This window comes from Lithobates pipiens, unplaced genomic scaffold (genome assembly GCF_037356315.1).
Source record: "Lithobates pipiens isolate NorthernLeopardFrog02 unplaced genomic scaffold, aLitPip1_a1.2 Scaffold_13, whole genome shotgun sequence".
In the NCBI taxonomy this organism is placed as follows: Eukaryota; Metazoa; Chordata; class Amphibia; order Anura; family Ranidae; genus Lithobates; species Lithobates pipiens.
Window position 1 is genome coordinate 75,594,796 of NW_027507718.1, and position 13,657 is coordinate 75,608,452.

General features: G+C 38.3%; 1 protein-coding gene across 3 annotated transcripts in view; it reads right to left on the reverse strand.

Moving 5' to 3' along the window:
* The window catches only part of ADAMTSL1 (ADAMTS like 1), a 1,178,053-nt gene that overhangs the window by 25,723 nt on the left and 1,138,673 nt on the right, over window positions 1–13,657 (reverse strand). For all 3 annotated transcript variants that reach the window (XM_077475229.1, XM_077475230.1, XM_077475231.1), the window contains 2 exons: window positions 8,064–8,276; window positions 5,505–5,697 (listed from right to left, as the gene is read on the reverse strand). In XM_077475229.1, coding sequence (XP_077331355.1) covers window positions 5,505–5,697; window positions 8,064–8,276 — 406 coding nt within the window. The remainder of the gene's footprint in view (window positions 1–5,504; window positions 5,698–8,063; window positions 8,277–13,657) is intronic.

Here is a 13,657-nt window from a genome sequence, read left to right on the forward strand (position 1 = left end):
GGAAGGTGTTCTGTAGTACAGTAAAAGAGAGCTGCGTTGGGCTGACAACACTGCTTGGGAGTTTAGTGCAGTAAAGACACTCATTTGTCAGCTCACTATAGTAATTTAGGGGCTCACTAGACTTCTGCCAGATCAATAAGTAATTTTCTGTACCTGCAGAGACAAAACATGGGGTGATATGCATGTGTTACAGAGATAACTTGCATGTGTTTTTTATTTATTTTGCCCAAACGTCCACTTTAATGTGTTAACTGGAACTGACATTTAGGTTGACATATGCCTAAAGTTATTGGAAAGTCCCATTGTTTAAAAAAAAAAAAATATATATATATATATATATAACAATAATAATAAAAATAACAATCATGTTATACTTAACTCCTCTGTGCAGTATCCCCCTCTTCTCTGGTCCCTCTTCACTTCTCCTGGCCCCTCTCTCCTGACGATTGCACCCACAGCAAGCAGCTTCCTGTGTCCATTCAGACACGGATCTGTCGTTCGGCCCCACCCCCTCTCTCTCTCCCGATTGGCTTACTGACTTTAATTAACAACTGTGGGAGCCAATGGCCCGCTGCTGTGTCTCTGCCAATCAGGAGGAGAGTCCTGGATGGTCAATGGACTGGTGGACATCACTGGACAGATATGGGGCTCAGGTAAGTATTATGGGGTGCTGGGGAGGCTGCTAAACACAGAAGGGAATGCATTAATAGAAAAAACCTTCTGCCTTTACAACTCCTTTGAAACTTTACTCTCCTCAATCAACAATACATATTTTTAATCCTTATGCCATTTGTCTTAGTAAATAGATAAAAAGGTATATTATATTTACCTGTTTTGCTTTCTGGTTCCTGGCCTAGGACAAAATGAGATAAGGGCAGATGGATTCCAGGAAGCAAATGCTACATGAATCATCTGCAGCCAGGATTCGGATGTAGGCCAAGGGCAAGGACAGAGGGTGTTAGCTTCCAGCCTTTGTACTTGCAGCTGCCATCTGCAGTGTATAAGGAGACACCGGGCATGGGGGTCGCTTAAGGTTTATGGGGAGAAACTAGGGTGTTTAAAGTTTTTCAGGTGCCATGGAAGGGGGGAACAGGGCTGTCAGGTAGGTTGTACTGGGACACCAACACCATGATTTCTATATACACATCTGTATGCAGCTTTGTTTTACTATACCATAAATCTAAAAAAGTATTAACTTTATGAAAGATTTTTTCTGTATAAATGATTGTGCCTATTTTGATACACCTGTGTGAAGGGAAAATTGTAATGTTGGCCTTAGTTACTTGTGAAATGTTTGTTTTAATTTTCTAACTTATTCCAGAAACATTATGGAATTTGGCTGTGATTAGCAGCACACATTTAAAGAAAAACAGTGTTTGTGTTATTTATTTTTAGTGTTGTTTGATTGCCAATGTTGACCTTGTAGGAGTCTTTAATGCTTGTACACATGGCAAGGGCATGCTATTTATCCAAAAAGTTTAAGCACTAAATGGTTTCTTATTTTTCAGCCTGTAGAAGGTGGCATGTATCTCCTACCTGTAAGTGTGTGTGCTTGTATCAGTAAGCACCAATGTGTGACATTGTGGTGGACAAGCATCATATCAGGGTACCAACTCTCAGGATGGGAAGTCTCCTGGTCAGACTAAAGCCCAGGCTTACTCTCAAACTCTGGTTAGACTGCAGATTCGTGTTAGGTATTTATTGATGAAAAAAAGGTGGGTTGCGCTAAAATAAAAAATGTGAGCAAAGTTATACCAATGTGAATAACTAAAAAGAATATTTTATCAATCCTATGCAGAAAGAAAATTAAGTTGTGTAAGGATGTACAATAATAAATCAATGAAGATATCAAGTACAAATTCCTATTGCTAATAGAAGCAACATAGATAGTAGTTAATTAATCTTATAACCACTAACCAGCCAATCAAACTGTGTATGTAATAAAAAAATTACAATAAATTCATTTAGCTGAATAAATTAGTAAAGCATAATTATAAACAATAAGAAAAGCATATTATAATGTCCATATAGAGTCTTTAGTTGAAAAAGAAGAAAAAATTGTTTGCAATAACTCCACGGTGATACAGTGACAGCAAACCATCCAAAATTATTGTGAATAGTGCACGACCTCCACCACAGATATTACTGCCGCTTACCGAAGGTATATGGTTCTTTGTTACAGAGAACCATACAGCGCAAGTGACTGATTCCCCCAGTCCAGGGTATTCACAGGTGGATACAGGAACCCGTTACTTCTCACAGCCTCCAAAAAACTTCCTCTCATCAGTTTACATAAAGGAAATAAAACTCGCAATAGTGTAAAACCCAAGTATTTTAATAAAGTAGAAAAACTAATTGCGCACTTACAAGATATCAATTGTATAGATCGCGTAACAAATTCGAGCCGGCCGGTCTCGATATGCAGCGCCCAATACTTCCGGAACAAACACGTGAGCTAGTGGCGCCAGGAAACGTCCTGACGCCACTAGCTCACGTGTTTGTTCCGGAAGTATTGGGCGCTGCATATCGAGACCGACTGGCTCGATTTTGTTACGCGATCTATACAATTGATATCTTGTAAGTGCGCAATTCGTTTTTTCTACTTTATTAAAATACCTGGGTTTTACACTATTGCGAGTTTTATTTCCTTTATGTAAACTGATGAGAGGAAGTTTTTTGGAGGCTGTGAGAAGTAACGGGTTCCTGTATCCACCTGTGAATACCCTGGACTGGGGGAATCAGTCACTTGCGCTGTATGGTTCTCTGTAACAAAGAACCATATACCTTCGGTAAGCGGCAGTAATATCTGTGGTGGAGGTCGTGCACTATTCACAATACTTTTGGATGGTTTGCTGTCACTGTATCACCGTGGAGTTATTGCAAACAATTTTTTCTTCTTTTTCAACTAAAGACTCTATATGGACATTATAATATGCTTTTCTTATTGTTTATAATTATGCTTTACTAATTTATTAAGCTAAATGAATTTATTGTAATTTTTTTATTACATACACAGTTTGATTGGCTGGTTAGTGGTTATAAGATTAATTAACTACTATCTATGTTGCTTCTATTAGCAATAGGGATTTGTACTTGCTATCTTCATTGATTTATTATTGTACATCCTTACACAACTTAATTTTCATTCTGCATAGGATTGATAAAATATTCTTTTTAGTTATTCACATTGGTATAACTTTGCTCACATTTTTTATTTTAGCGCAACCCACCTTTTTTTCTTTAATGCCGAATGTAGTATAACATTTGGGTTTGCTGCTTATTTCTTTCATCTTTGACTATTTTGACAAGTGCGGTTTTTCCCTTTTCCTTTTTCTATTAGGTATTTATTGATGTCTGTACCTCTGTTTTGGCAATTTCATCCCACCACCTTTTCCACTGATATCCCGTAACAGTCTGGCACAGGAGTCTTCACCTTGACAAGAAGTATGAAAATATCTCCCCAATAAATAGAACAAAGGCTCTAACCTTTTTTTCACAAAATAATGCTTTATTGTTTGTCTCCATTTACCCCACATCCTCCCCCAGGAAGCAAGAGAAAATCGAACTAATGTGGGCTCATCCAGCTATAAAAACCGAAGGTTCTAATCCTTCCTTACTGTATTGAAAAAAAAGTAAAACATTTCTAAATTTGGACTTCCTAAACCCAATTACTAAAATCCTAAATAACCTTTAACATGTGTAGCACCCTCTAGGGTAGGTGCTAGAGTGAGAGTTTTTCTGGAGAGTAGGAAAATTGTGGGATGACAACGGTCTTCCAGTTGTGCTTCTGCATTATCACCCCGTCATATGTGCCCATAGAGATGGCTACAAGTGGTGTACAAACACACACTGGGGTCGGTTTGCTAAAGGAATAAATATTCACTTTTTAAAGTGGGTGTTCACTTACCTTAGTGAATAAGGCAAAGCTATGTGAAAATTTACTTTGCAAAGAATGCCCAAAGGATTTTTACTCACACGTTTGGATGAATGAAATCAGCACAGCTTAAAGGATAACTCCACTTTTGTGGGAAATAAAAGCAAGTAATGAAAAAAAATAATAATAATGTGTATACAATAGCTAGTTAAGTCATATTGTAATTGAACGTTACTAAAAATGACCTTTCCTCTTTAATCTGCAGCCGCTGTAATTTTCTGTAAAGTACAATGCAATATGGCTACCTGGAGGTGTTCTGCATACAGAATGTGTACAGCATGCCCCCCAGAAACATCATTTCCTGGCTGTTTGATTGCCTGACTGATTTTCCCAGAAGTCTACACTATGATACAGTCAGATTAACCACTTGACCACTGGGCACTTAAACCCCCTTCCTAACCGGACCAATTTTCAGCTTTCGGTGCTCTCACACTTTAAATGACAATTACTCAGTCATGTAACACTGAACCCATATGACATTTTTGTCTTTTTTTTCACTCAAATAGAACTTTCTTTTGGTTGTATTTAATTACCGCTGGGTTTTTTATTTTTTGCGCTATTAATCAAAAAAGACTGAAAATTCAGTAAAAAAATTAATAAAATTCTTTGTTTCTTTTAACATTTATTGCAGAGTATTGGCAGAGTATTGGCAGATTATTGCAGAGTATTGCAGTGTTGCAAAGTATTGGCAGATTTTTGCAGAGTATTGCAGTGTTGCAGAGTATTGGCAGAGTATTGCACAGTGTGGCAGAGTATTGGCAGAGTATTGCACAGTGTTGCAGAGTATTGGCAGAATATTGCACAGTGTTGCAGAATATTGGCAGAGTATTGCACAGTATTGGCAAATTATTGCACAGTATGGGCAAAGTATTGCAGATTATTGGCACTGAGCAGCGCTGTGGGCACTTCACATCCAGCCCACAGCACTGCTGCCATCTCTCCCCCCTCTCCCCCTCACTCCTTTCACTTTACTGGTACAGAGAGGGGAGGGAGGAACCGGTGTCATGATGTCGGTTCCTCCCTCCTCTCTCTCATGGATGTTCCCGGGTGCGCGCCTCGTCTTTCGGCTATGGCCCGGTCGGCATGTGGCTAAGGGCATCCCCGCCAACAAATGTAATTTTTGGTAAGATATTCCCAATAGGAAATGACGGCTAAAGAGATGCAGGCCCTGCAATTTTCCTCATTAGAGCTCTGCAGGTGCAGCAGCTGGTTGATAATTTTGAAACCACTCCCATTAGACTCACTTTGCACATTTTTCAGAATAACAAAAGGTAGTAATCTGCAACAAAGTTTGTTAATATCCTTGCAATGTAAATACAGTCGATCACCCAGAGGGGGATGTTTTTTTCTCAACAAAAGTAGAGTTACTCTTTAACTCATGTATTTGATATCTGCCTGGAGTTCAACATTAATTGTTATATCAGTGTGCATTGTTTCTGTTACGTAATTGCAATTCCTGTTGGAATGTCTAATAACTCACTTTTGTTTGAATCTTATACATGAATGTATTGCTAAATGAACTTAAGAATTCAGGTTAACATGAAAATGAACACATGAGTTTAGTAAATACCTTGGTGGGCAGTCTCGTCTGTTACATGCAACAGGTTTTAGGGATGGTCTGGGCTTATCCAGGCAGTAAGATGTATTAGCTTCTTGCTTGTCAAGGACACATTTCAGCTGTGGTTGTTGAATGCCTCTGTTGCCACACGATGCTGTACATGGCACCAGACCAGTCACTGACCATTGATAGTCTGATGATGTTGCTGCAATTAGAGAAGAAAAATTAATTAGAAGGTACTACTTAAAATGATTATAGCTTTATTTTAAAGCTATAACATTTTGTGATATATTTATTCCAATGCACCTTCCCCAAGGCACCAGCATTGCACGGTGAATAACAGCTGTGCTGTCCATTCAGAGTGCAGTGCGCATGCACCAGTAGCGCCATCAATGTGAATATCTTCTAAATGATGCACTGGACTTACATGTAAGCCTTATTATAGGCTTACCTGTAGGTACAATTCAAAAAGCACTTTAAAACAACACAAGATAATGCATGGTGTAACGTGCATAAACACTAATGCATTAATGCACTGCACATATGTAAATGGGCACTCAACCTGTCTTTTCTGAGACTATATGCAAAAAAGCTAAACTTGGTGTAATCTATTATTTTCAGTAGAGAAAATATGGGGAAAAGCAACCCAATTCAAAGTAGTGTTATTGTTTTTTTTCTAGATTTTTTACCTTTTTTTCCCCGGTTTTACCGACATTGTCTACCATTAACCATTTATTTATTCTTCATATGAATATTGCAGTTTGACATTTTTAACACATGTGAGGAAATACAATGGAATTAAAGGTAAATTTGACTGATCATTATAACTAAGCCCTTATATCTGGCAATAATCTGTTTCTTAACCTTACAGAACCTAATGATATCCCATTTTTATCCCCCATAGCAGCATCAAAATCATCACCGCCAGTCCTTTAGGACACCAGTATAATTTCAAAAGATGAAAATGACTTGGTTTTACTTAACATATTGCTAGCCTAAACAGAAGGGCTCACAGAAAGTAAGTGCCTTTATCATATTTATATAAAAGCCACTTAAAAATATAAACATAAGTTACAACCAGGAATGTTTCTGTTTTTTCCTTGCAATCAAATGAAACTCAAAGTTGATTTTTCCACTTTGATTTCAGGTTCAATAATGTGAGAATCCTGTTTCAGTTTTTTTCAGAGATCCAGTGCCATACCCCCATATTTTGGTTCCTAGACTCCCAAGGGGTATGGATATCAACAGGTAAGAACCCCTGTGCTAGAAAGGCATCTAACATCTTCCCAACTTAAATTCTTTAGAAATATATACATGCTTGCCTCATAGGATGGGCAATATAAATTTAAAAAAGGGTCCTATGTTTTCCTGCGAGATGTGAGTGGTGTGTCTGTTGTTTAGTGCTTATTGCAATCCTTAGAAAGGACATAACAAAAAATAAAAAAATACAGATTAGAGGCAACAGTACCAATCAGCAATGCAAAAGTACTATCTCAGTTTTGCATATTCTGGCTGTTTGAGTACCCATTGCCTTACATACAGTATACATCTTTTAGGGACACATACAATCTTGCTATGCTGGATGCAACTCCGCTATCCCCTGTTACAACTTTGCAGCTTCTTGTTGAACTTGCTTGGAAGGATATAGCCACATATGTGCTGTGTCCACTCTTTTTTTTCTCCTTGAAGGTGCCTGGACAACCCTCTACAGGCCCCAATACTAGAAATCATGTTAGATGATAAGCAATGTGCACTGCGTAACCTCCTACTCTGCTCTTCCATTTAACTGGTGTAAAGGATGTTTTTCATATTGACCTTGAATTTTGTTTCAACGTGTTCACTGTATTTATGCTATTGCTGCTGTAAACCACACACATGTTGTGGGATACCAGTCTTGGTAGAAATAATATCTAACATTTCCCAGTACTGAAGACAAAAGATGAGCGCCATGTCTCAAGCCCTTTCAAGGAGTTGCCATTAAGCACATGATTTTCTCGTGAAGGAACCACCCTTGTGTGAGAGATGCAGGAATGGAGGAGTCTTGCTTTAAGCATTTCTAACATTATCTAAAGGTTAGTAAAGTTCCAACCACTACAGGAACCTCCAGGTACCTGCTTAGCTGTATAGCTTTCAGGAATGTTCCAGGAACCTCAAATTCTGAAGTCCACTGACATGGTGGAGTATTTGGCTACTCTCCAATAGCCCATCATTATGATAGACAGCTTCAGTGGCTATAGTGAGATGCTAGGTGTAGCAGGGAATTGTCCCAGACACTCAAACACATGAGTTGGTTGAAATTTGCCTACAAGTGAACAGGAAAGTTAAACTGATGGTATCCAGAGATGTCTGCAATGAAATGCCACTGCTTTGTTAGATGGTTTCAGTTTCTCTTTAACACATGAATAAAGCTGGACTCTTCTATGACAAATCTTACATACTTCTCCCATCATCTTTTAGCTGATCCTTGAGAATAATAATATAAACAACTACATATAATATGACCCTCAGGAATATGACATCTTACACAATAAAATGATGTCCAGGTTGTAAATAAATATGATATCTAGTTACCTTGAATTGACAGAAAAGCTCGTTGAGTAAGTGAATCAGAAGGATTGTTTACAACACAACTGTATTCTCCTAGATGATCTTTACTTATATTAGTTAGTCTTATAATCTGTCCACCTTCCAGAATCTCGTATGATGGCCGTGCTCCATTATTCAGTGTCTGATTCACATGAAACCAAGAAATGCTAGGCACAGATTCTCCTTTCACAGGGCATCCTGTTGAATAAACCAAAGACATACAGTCAGTTAAAGCAAATCTATGGTGAAAATGTAAATTCATACAATATATTCATTGCTACATAGTATTAAATTATTTCGAGCCTACTCCTATTAATCTGAACAATCTTGAAGTTTGTAAACTTACTTTGTGAAGATCCCCACACATTTACTTCCTTGAATATTGTGACACATATTCACAATGATTTACAATGCCCTGTGGGTAGTATGCCACACATTTCATAGAGCCTGCCTTCTGAACTACAGAGGTGCTAAGAGGAGGAGGAGGAGGAGCTCACTGCTTGCAGTCAGCAAGGTACCATGGGATATGTAGTCCTTGGAAATTGAAAGTAAACAACAGAGGAGAAGCTGCAATACATGCAGGGAATCTAGGAAGTTGTGGAAAGAGATGGACAGCAGACAGGCAGCACTCACACCATGAAAAAAGATTTTTCAAGTAAGCTTATATTAGATTGTCAATAAGAACTATTGTTTGTTTTGTTCTTACAATGTTAATGTTATAAAATTATGGTGTATGCTGTGACCACAGATTTCTTTTAAAGTGATACTAAAGTAAATATAGTAAAAATATAAAAAAACAAACAAACATGTTATAGTTACTTGCTCTGTGCAATGGTGTTGCACAGAGCTACCCCAATCCTCCTTTTTTGGGGTCCTCCGCTGGCGTCATGGGCTCCTCCCCCCTGCTGAGTGCCCTCATACCAAGCTGCTTGCTATGGGGGCATTCATGCATGCTCACTCCCAAGCCCCTCTCTGTGTATCTACTGACACACACAACGGGGCTCAGACCCGCCCCTGCTCCTTCATCTCTTTCTTTGATTGACAGCAGCAGGAGCCAATAGCTTCCACTGCTGTGTCTGAGCAAATGAGGAGGGGAGGAGTCTGCTCCCTTGGACATCACTGGATTGAGATTGGGCTCAAGTGAGTATGGGGGGGGCTTAGCTGCACACATACGTTTTTTTTACCTTCATGCATAGATGTAACCTTCAGTCTTTACAACCACTTTAAAGGTAACTTTCAGGAAAAACAATTACAGATACCCATAATAGAAGAATTAATAAACACAGATTAGCTTTAATGTGCACATACGTATAAGCTTGCTTGTATTTTCCCTGTGCAAGGACTTTATTCTGTCGCACTAATCATATTACAACTGACTGATACAAAACAATAATCAGAACTGTACTAAACACTTTTGTATCTAAAATGACATACTGCACCCCAATGGAATTTCAGAAAGTTTAGAACACATTCTATGAAAAAATATTAGACTGTTTATGGGATCACCTTGCATTGAACTGCCACCTACTTGGGCCTGTATTTGGATATTTGAGACCACTCTTCCTCTTCAGCACATGATATCTAAGTACATCTGAACTAGGAATAAACTCAGAATCCATGATGAAATAGAAGATTTTTCTGGTTTGATTCCTCATGATATATTTGGTAGTATATTTTAAAGAATCATTTGGTATGATGCCCATGTATCATTCCCTACTCCATAGTAGCCAAAGTTTCTTTGCATGGCCCTGATGATGGCCAAAAAGTCTGGAACAGCTGTAGATGTATGCAGTTTGGAATAAATGGCTCTATATTATTAGGCTACATTTACCTTATACACCAGCATCTCTGTACGTACATCTGGCTGAAAAGGTATAAAGCAATAATTTCCTGAAACGAGAAATTATCCTTTTAGATTGGGTACACATGTATCAATAGTCGGCCAGTATGTGTGTAATACTGTCAGTTCAACAGAAGCCAGTCTCCCGATCGGCTTCTTCATGCTAGAACAGTCATGCTAGAAAACTAGCGTTTAATCAGCTCTTGCAGCCAATGGCTGCAGCACTAATCTGAGGAAGAGTCCCCTCTGTCATAGTACAATAGAACAGCGGGGCGGATCCCTGCAATAACATTCCTTGTGTTGATGCAGGGATCTGTGAGTTTTTTCAACTCGCTGGTTGAACGAAAATAAAAACTCAGAGCGTGCACTCTGCTTTAGTTTTGGGATAAGTGATGGAAGGAGACATGTGAATACCTTCTGTTCTAAGAAGGCTTTACTTTGCCAAGCAGTACTTTGTATTTATTTAACACATTTTCTGATAAATATGTTTTTCCTTTTAAAACAAAATCAGACATTACTTGGAGATGAAAAAAAAGCAGCAGCTACTGTGGTAGGTCTGAAATGTCTTATCAAAGTTCAAATTGGGATAATGTCCTGCACGAAAAGAGATTCAGATTTGGAGGTAGGTCTTAGTAAAAATGAAGTAGCATTTTACAGGACTGGAATACTCAACAGACACATGAAATGTCACATGATCTAGGGGACATTCCATGCTTGCTTTTAAATTTACATAGCCTATAGCAGTTTTAGAGAAGCACTATACATCAGCAGTTCTGGATGTGCATCTGGCTGACGGGATGTAAAGCAATGATTAGCATGGTCATGCCTGATGGTCTGAAATGAGGAGTTATCTTCTTAAGAAAGTTTCACTGCGCAATGCACTTTTTGCTTGCTTTAGTCCCTTCTCACTGTAACTTGAGTAGTTATATTGTCTCATTGGGTTCCAAGGCCCTATTCAAAGAATTATAGCCTAGCCCAGACCCAACTTTTCACATATTCAGTGTGCTGGTTCCCAAGCCCTACTCAATAGACGTCATGGTTTACATACACTGTACAGATGGTTGACAATAAGTTTGAAATAGCTGTATGCATTTTGGGATATTTGCACTATGCACTAGTGGTTCTGGATGTGTACAGCTGATGGGGTGCAAAGTCGAATATGTATGGTTCTGCTCCGCTGTCCTATAATTAGGAATAATCCTGTTATTTTTGGGATATGTAATGGAATAAGATTTGACAACCTTCTGTTTTAGGAAGGCTTTACTGTGCTTCTGATCCCAACAGCTACAGGAAATCGAACTTATTTCTACAGGCACACTACACCTTCTTCAGGCTATTCTTTGGGGATCTGCTGAAATTCATTGGTCACATTTTCTCAGCTGATGTCTGGTTTAATAAACCAAAGATAAGCCAGTGAGTGGGAAGGCCATCATAATCCCATGTAGGGGAGCTGTTTGCTTCTTTTTTTCAGAATCCATCTACTTGGTTTTCATGTATTCTAAAGGGCTGAAACGTACATGTTTTAGATCATGGGTCTCAGTTTTGTGTTGCATTATCTATGATGTAACATGAACAAAAATCCAACAAGAGAAGTCTAAGCCCTCAAAAAATAGTCCTGTCAAGTGGGTGGACCTGGGAACCTGAATTTAGATAACTTGCAGCTGGAGGCACAGAGATACAGTACAAAATCAAGGCTGACTAAACTGAAAGCTTAAATATAATATTTGCCATACACTACATGTTGGGTTAAACAGCACTTACAGATAAAGAGGGTATTTTCTGGAAACAATGCTTACATAATATAAAGCATGGAAGTTTACAGTTACTTTTTAATATAAATAGCACAATCCCTGTTCCTAGGAGACATGGCCTTCAACCAATGGGTGTAACTTACACATGTATGCAATTTACATCCACTTTAGAGATTTGTTAAAATTGAAAAGATTCTCATTTAGTCTAGCTAGATTATAGCAGGTTCATAGCTTATATGACTGTTTAGAAAGAAAAGAGGTTGCATCAGGCTAGTGCATTCGTTAAAGAGCTCTGTTTAAGAACAGAACAATGATTACAGTGTATGAGACAGGCTGATTGCACAATGTAAACTGCTGGGGGCTGCTGAAAAACATATTCTTTTCTACCAGGCACTAATATCAAAATCCTAGCTACTTGGTTTTATGCTGTGTGATGCAAACAGATATATAAACTATTTCCGCTATATGAAAGGAGAAAGACATAAAATATAAGCAGATAACTAACACAAATAAAAATCCGTAGAATTATCCCATTGGCCAATAGGTATGGTAAATGTTATATATTGACACAGAAACAACGCTAAGTAGATATTCAAATGGCCGATTGCAGAAATGAGAGTTTGATCAACATAAGTAACAGTTCTGAGTTATTTCCTTAAAAAGAGCCATTCACTAATAAGTTTGTGTAATTATCTGAATCTCTACCCTTGAATTGTTATAATATTGTTGTCTTAACTTTCAGGGATTATTTAAATTGTAATTATGTACCAGTCTTTTCACTACTAGACCAGAAGGACTATTCTGTAAGGTTATCTTGTTTCCTGCCTGAACTTTATACACTAAAAAAACTAAATAGCACAGGTGCTGTAAGTCTGTGCTAATATAATTACTGAAGGACAGAAATTGAGATGTATTCAAATGCTTGTTTTTAATTAATTTCCTTTAAAGCTAAACTGATTACTAGTATCTGGTTGGTGGAACATTAACATCCTCCTTTTATTTTTTTCCACTCTTTCCTTCTTTTTTACCTAATGTTGTGTTGTCCTTAAATCATATACTCACCTGTCCACCGAGTCCTGCACTGCCATCTTCGATCATGATGTCATCAAGAGGCAGCTGTCTTTCTTGGGTTCAGGCAGCCACCAGGTCCGCCCTCTTCCTCTTTCCATGAGTGGAGGCTGATGCCTCCTGAGATATGTTTTTCATATCTCACGAGGCACCAGGTGCAAAGCATATGCTTTTTTCCCTAGGCATTAATGGAAGATGTTGGGCACAGCAGAACATGCATACCAAAAAAAAAAAAAAGATAAATAAGAAAAAAGGAGTTTCTTGCTGTAAATGGGGAAGGGAAGTCATTTTTCCCAGTTATAATATATGTATGTATAGGCGTAAGTCTGCTGATATTCTTTTGTTTTATGTTTTTTACCTCAAGTTCTTAAAGTTCAGCTAAGATAATAAGAAAAAATCTAAACTAATGTTGTCCAGCATTTTTGGTTAGGGTAAATCCTAATGGGCCTACAATGGTGTCAGAGCATTTATCTGTAATTTGCCCATACATATCATCTAATTATCATATATAACACACCACTTATAAAGTGCACAGTGTAGCATACATTAACACACACTGTGCATCTCCCATAATACAATTTGCAACATGCGTTATACACACACATAGATACATCACTCACAGACTGTACTCATAAACACTTAAGCCTTCTGTTTCATTATTGTAGTAGTATGTCACAAGCTCCAACCAGTCACATGTCACATTTAATTTAATTGAAGGAACAATGGCCATGCAAATGCTTGCAAGCACCAGATTCATGCTCGAATGAGCATCACATTACCTGAAAGACTAAGGCCGCGTACACACGCGGGGACTGTTCGCTCAACTTTGTCCGTCAAACAGTTTCAGCGAACAGTCCGCTCAAAATTAGCATGGACGGACTTGCCCACACACGACGAACGAACAGTTTGCTGAAACCGTG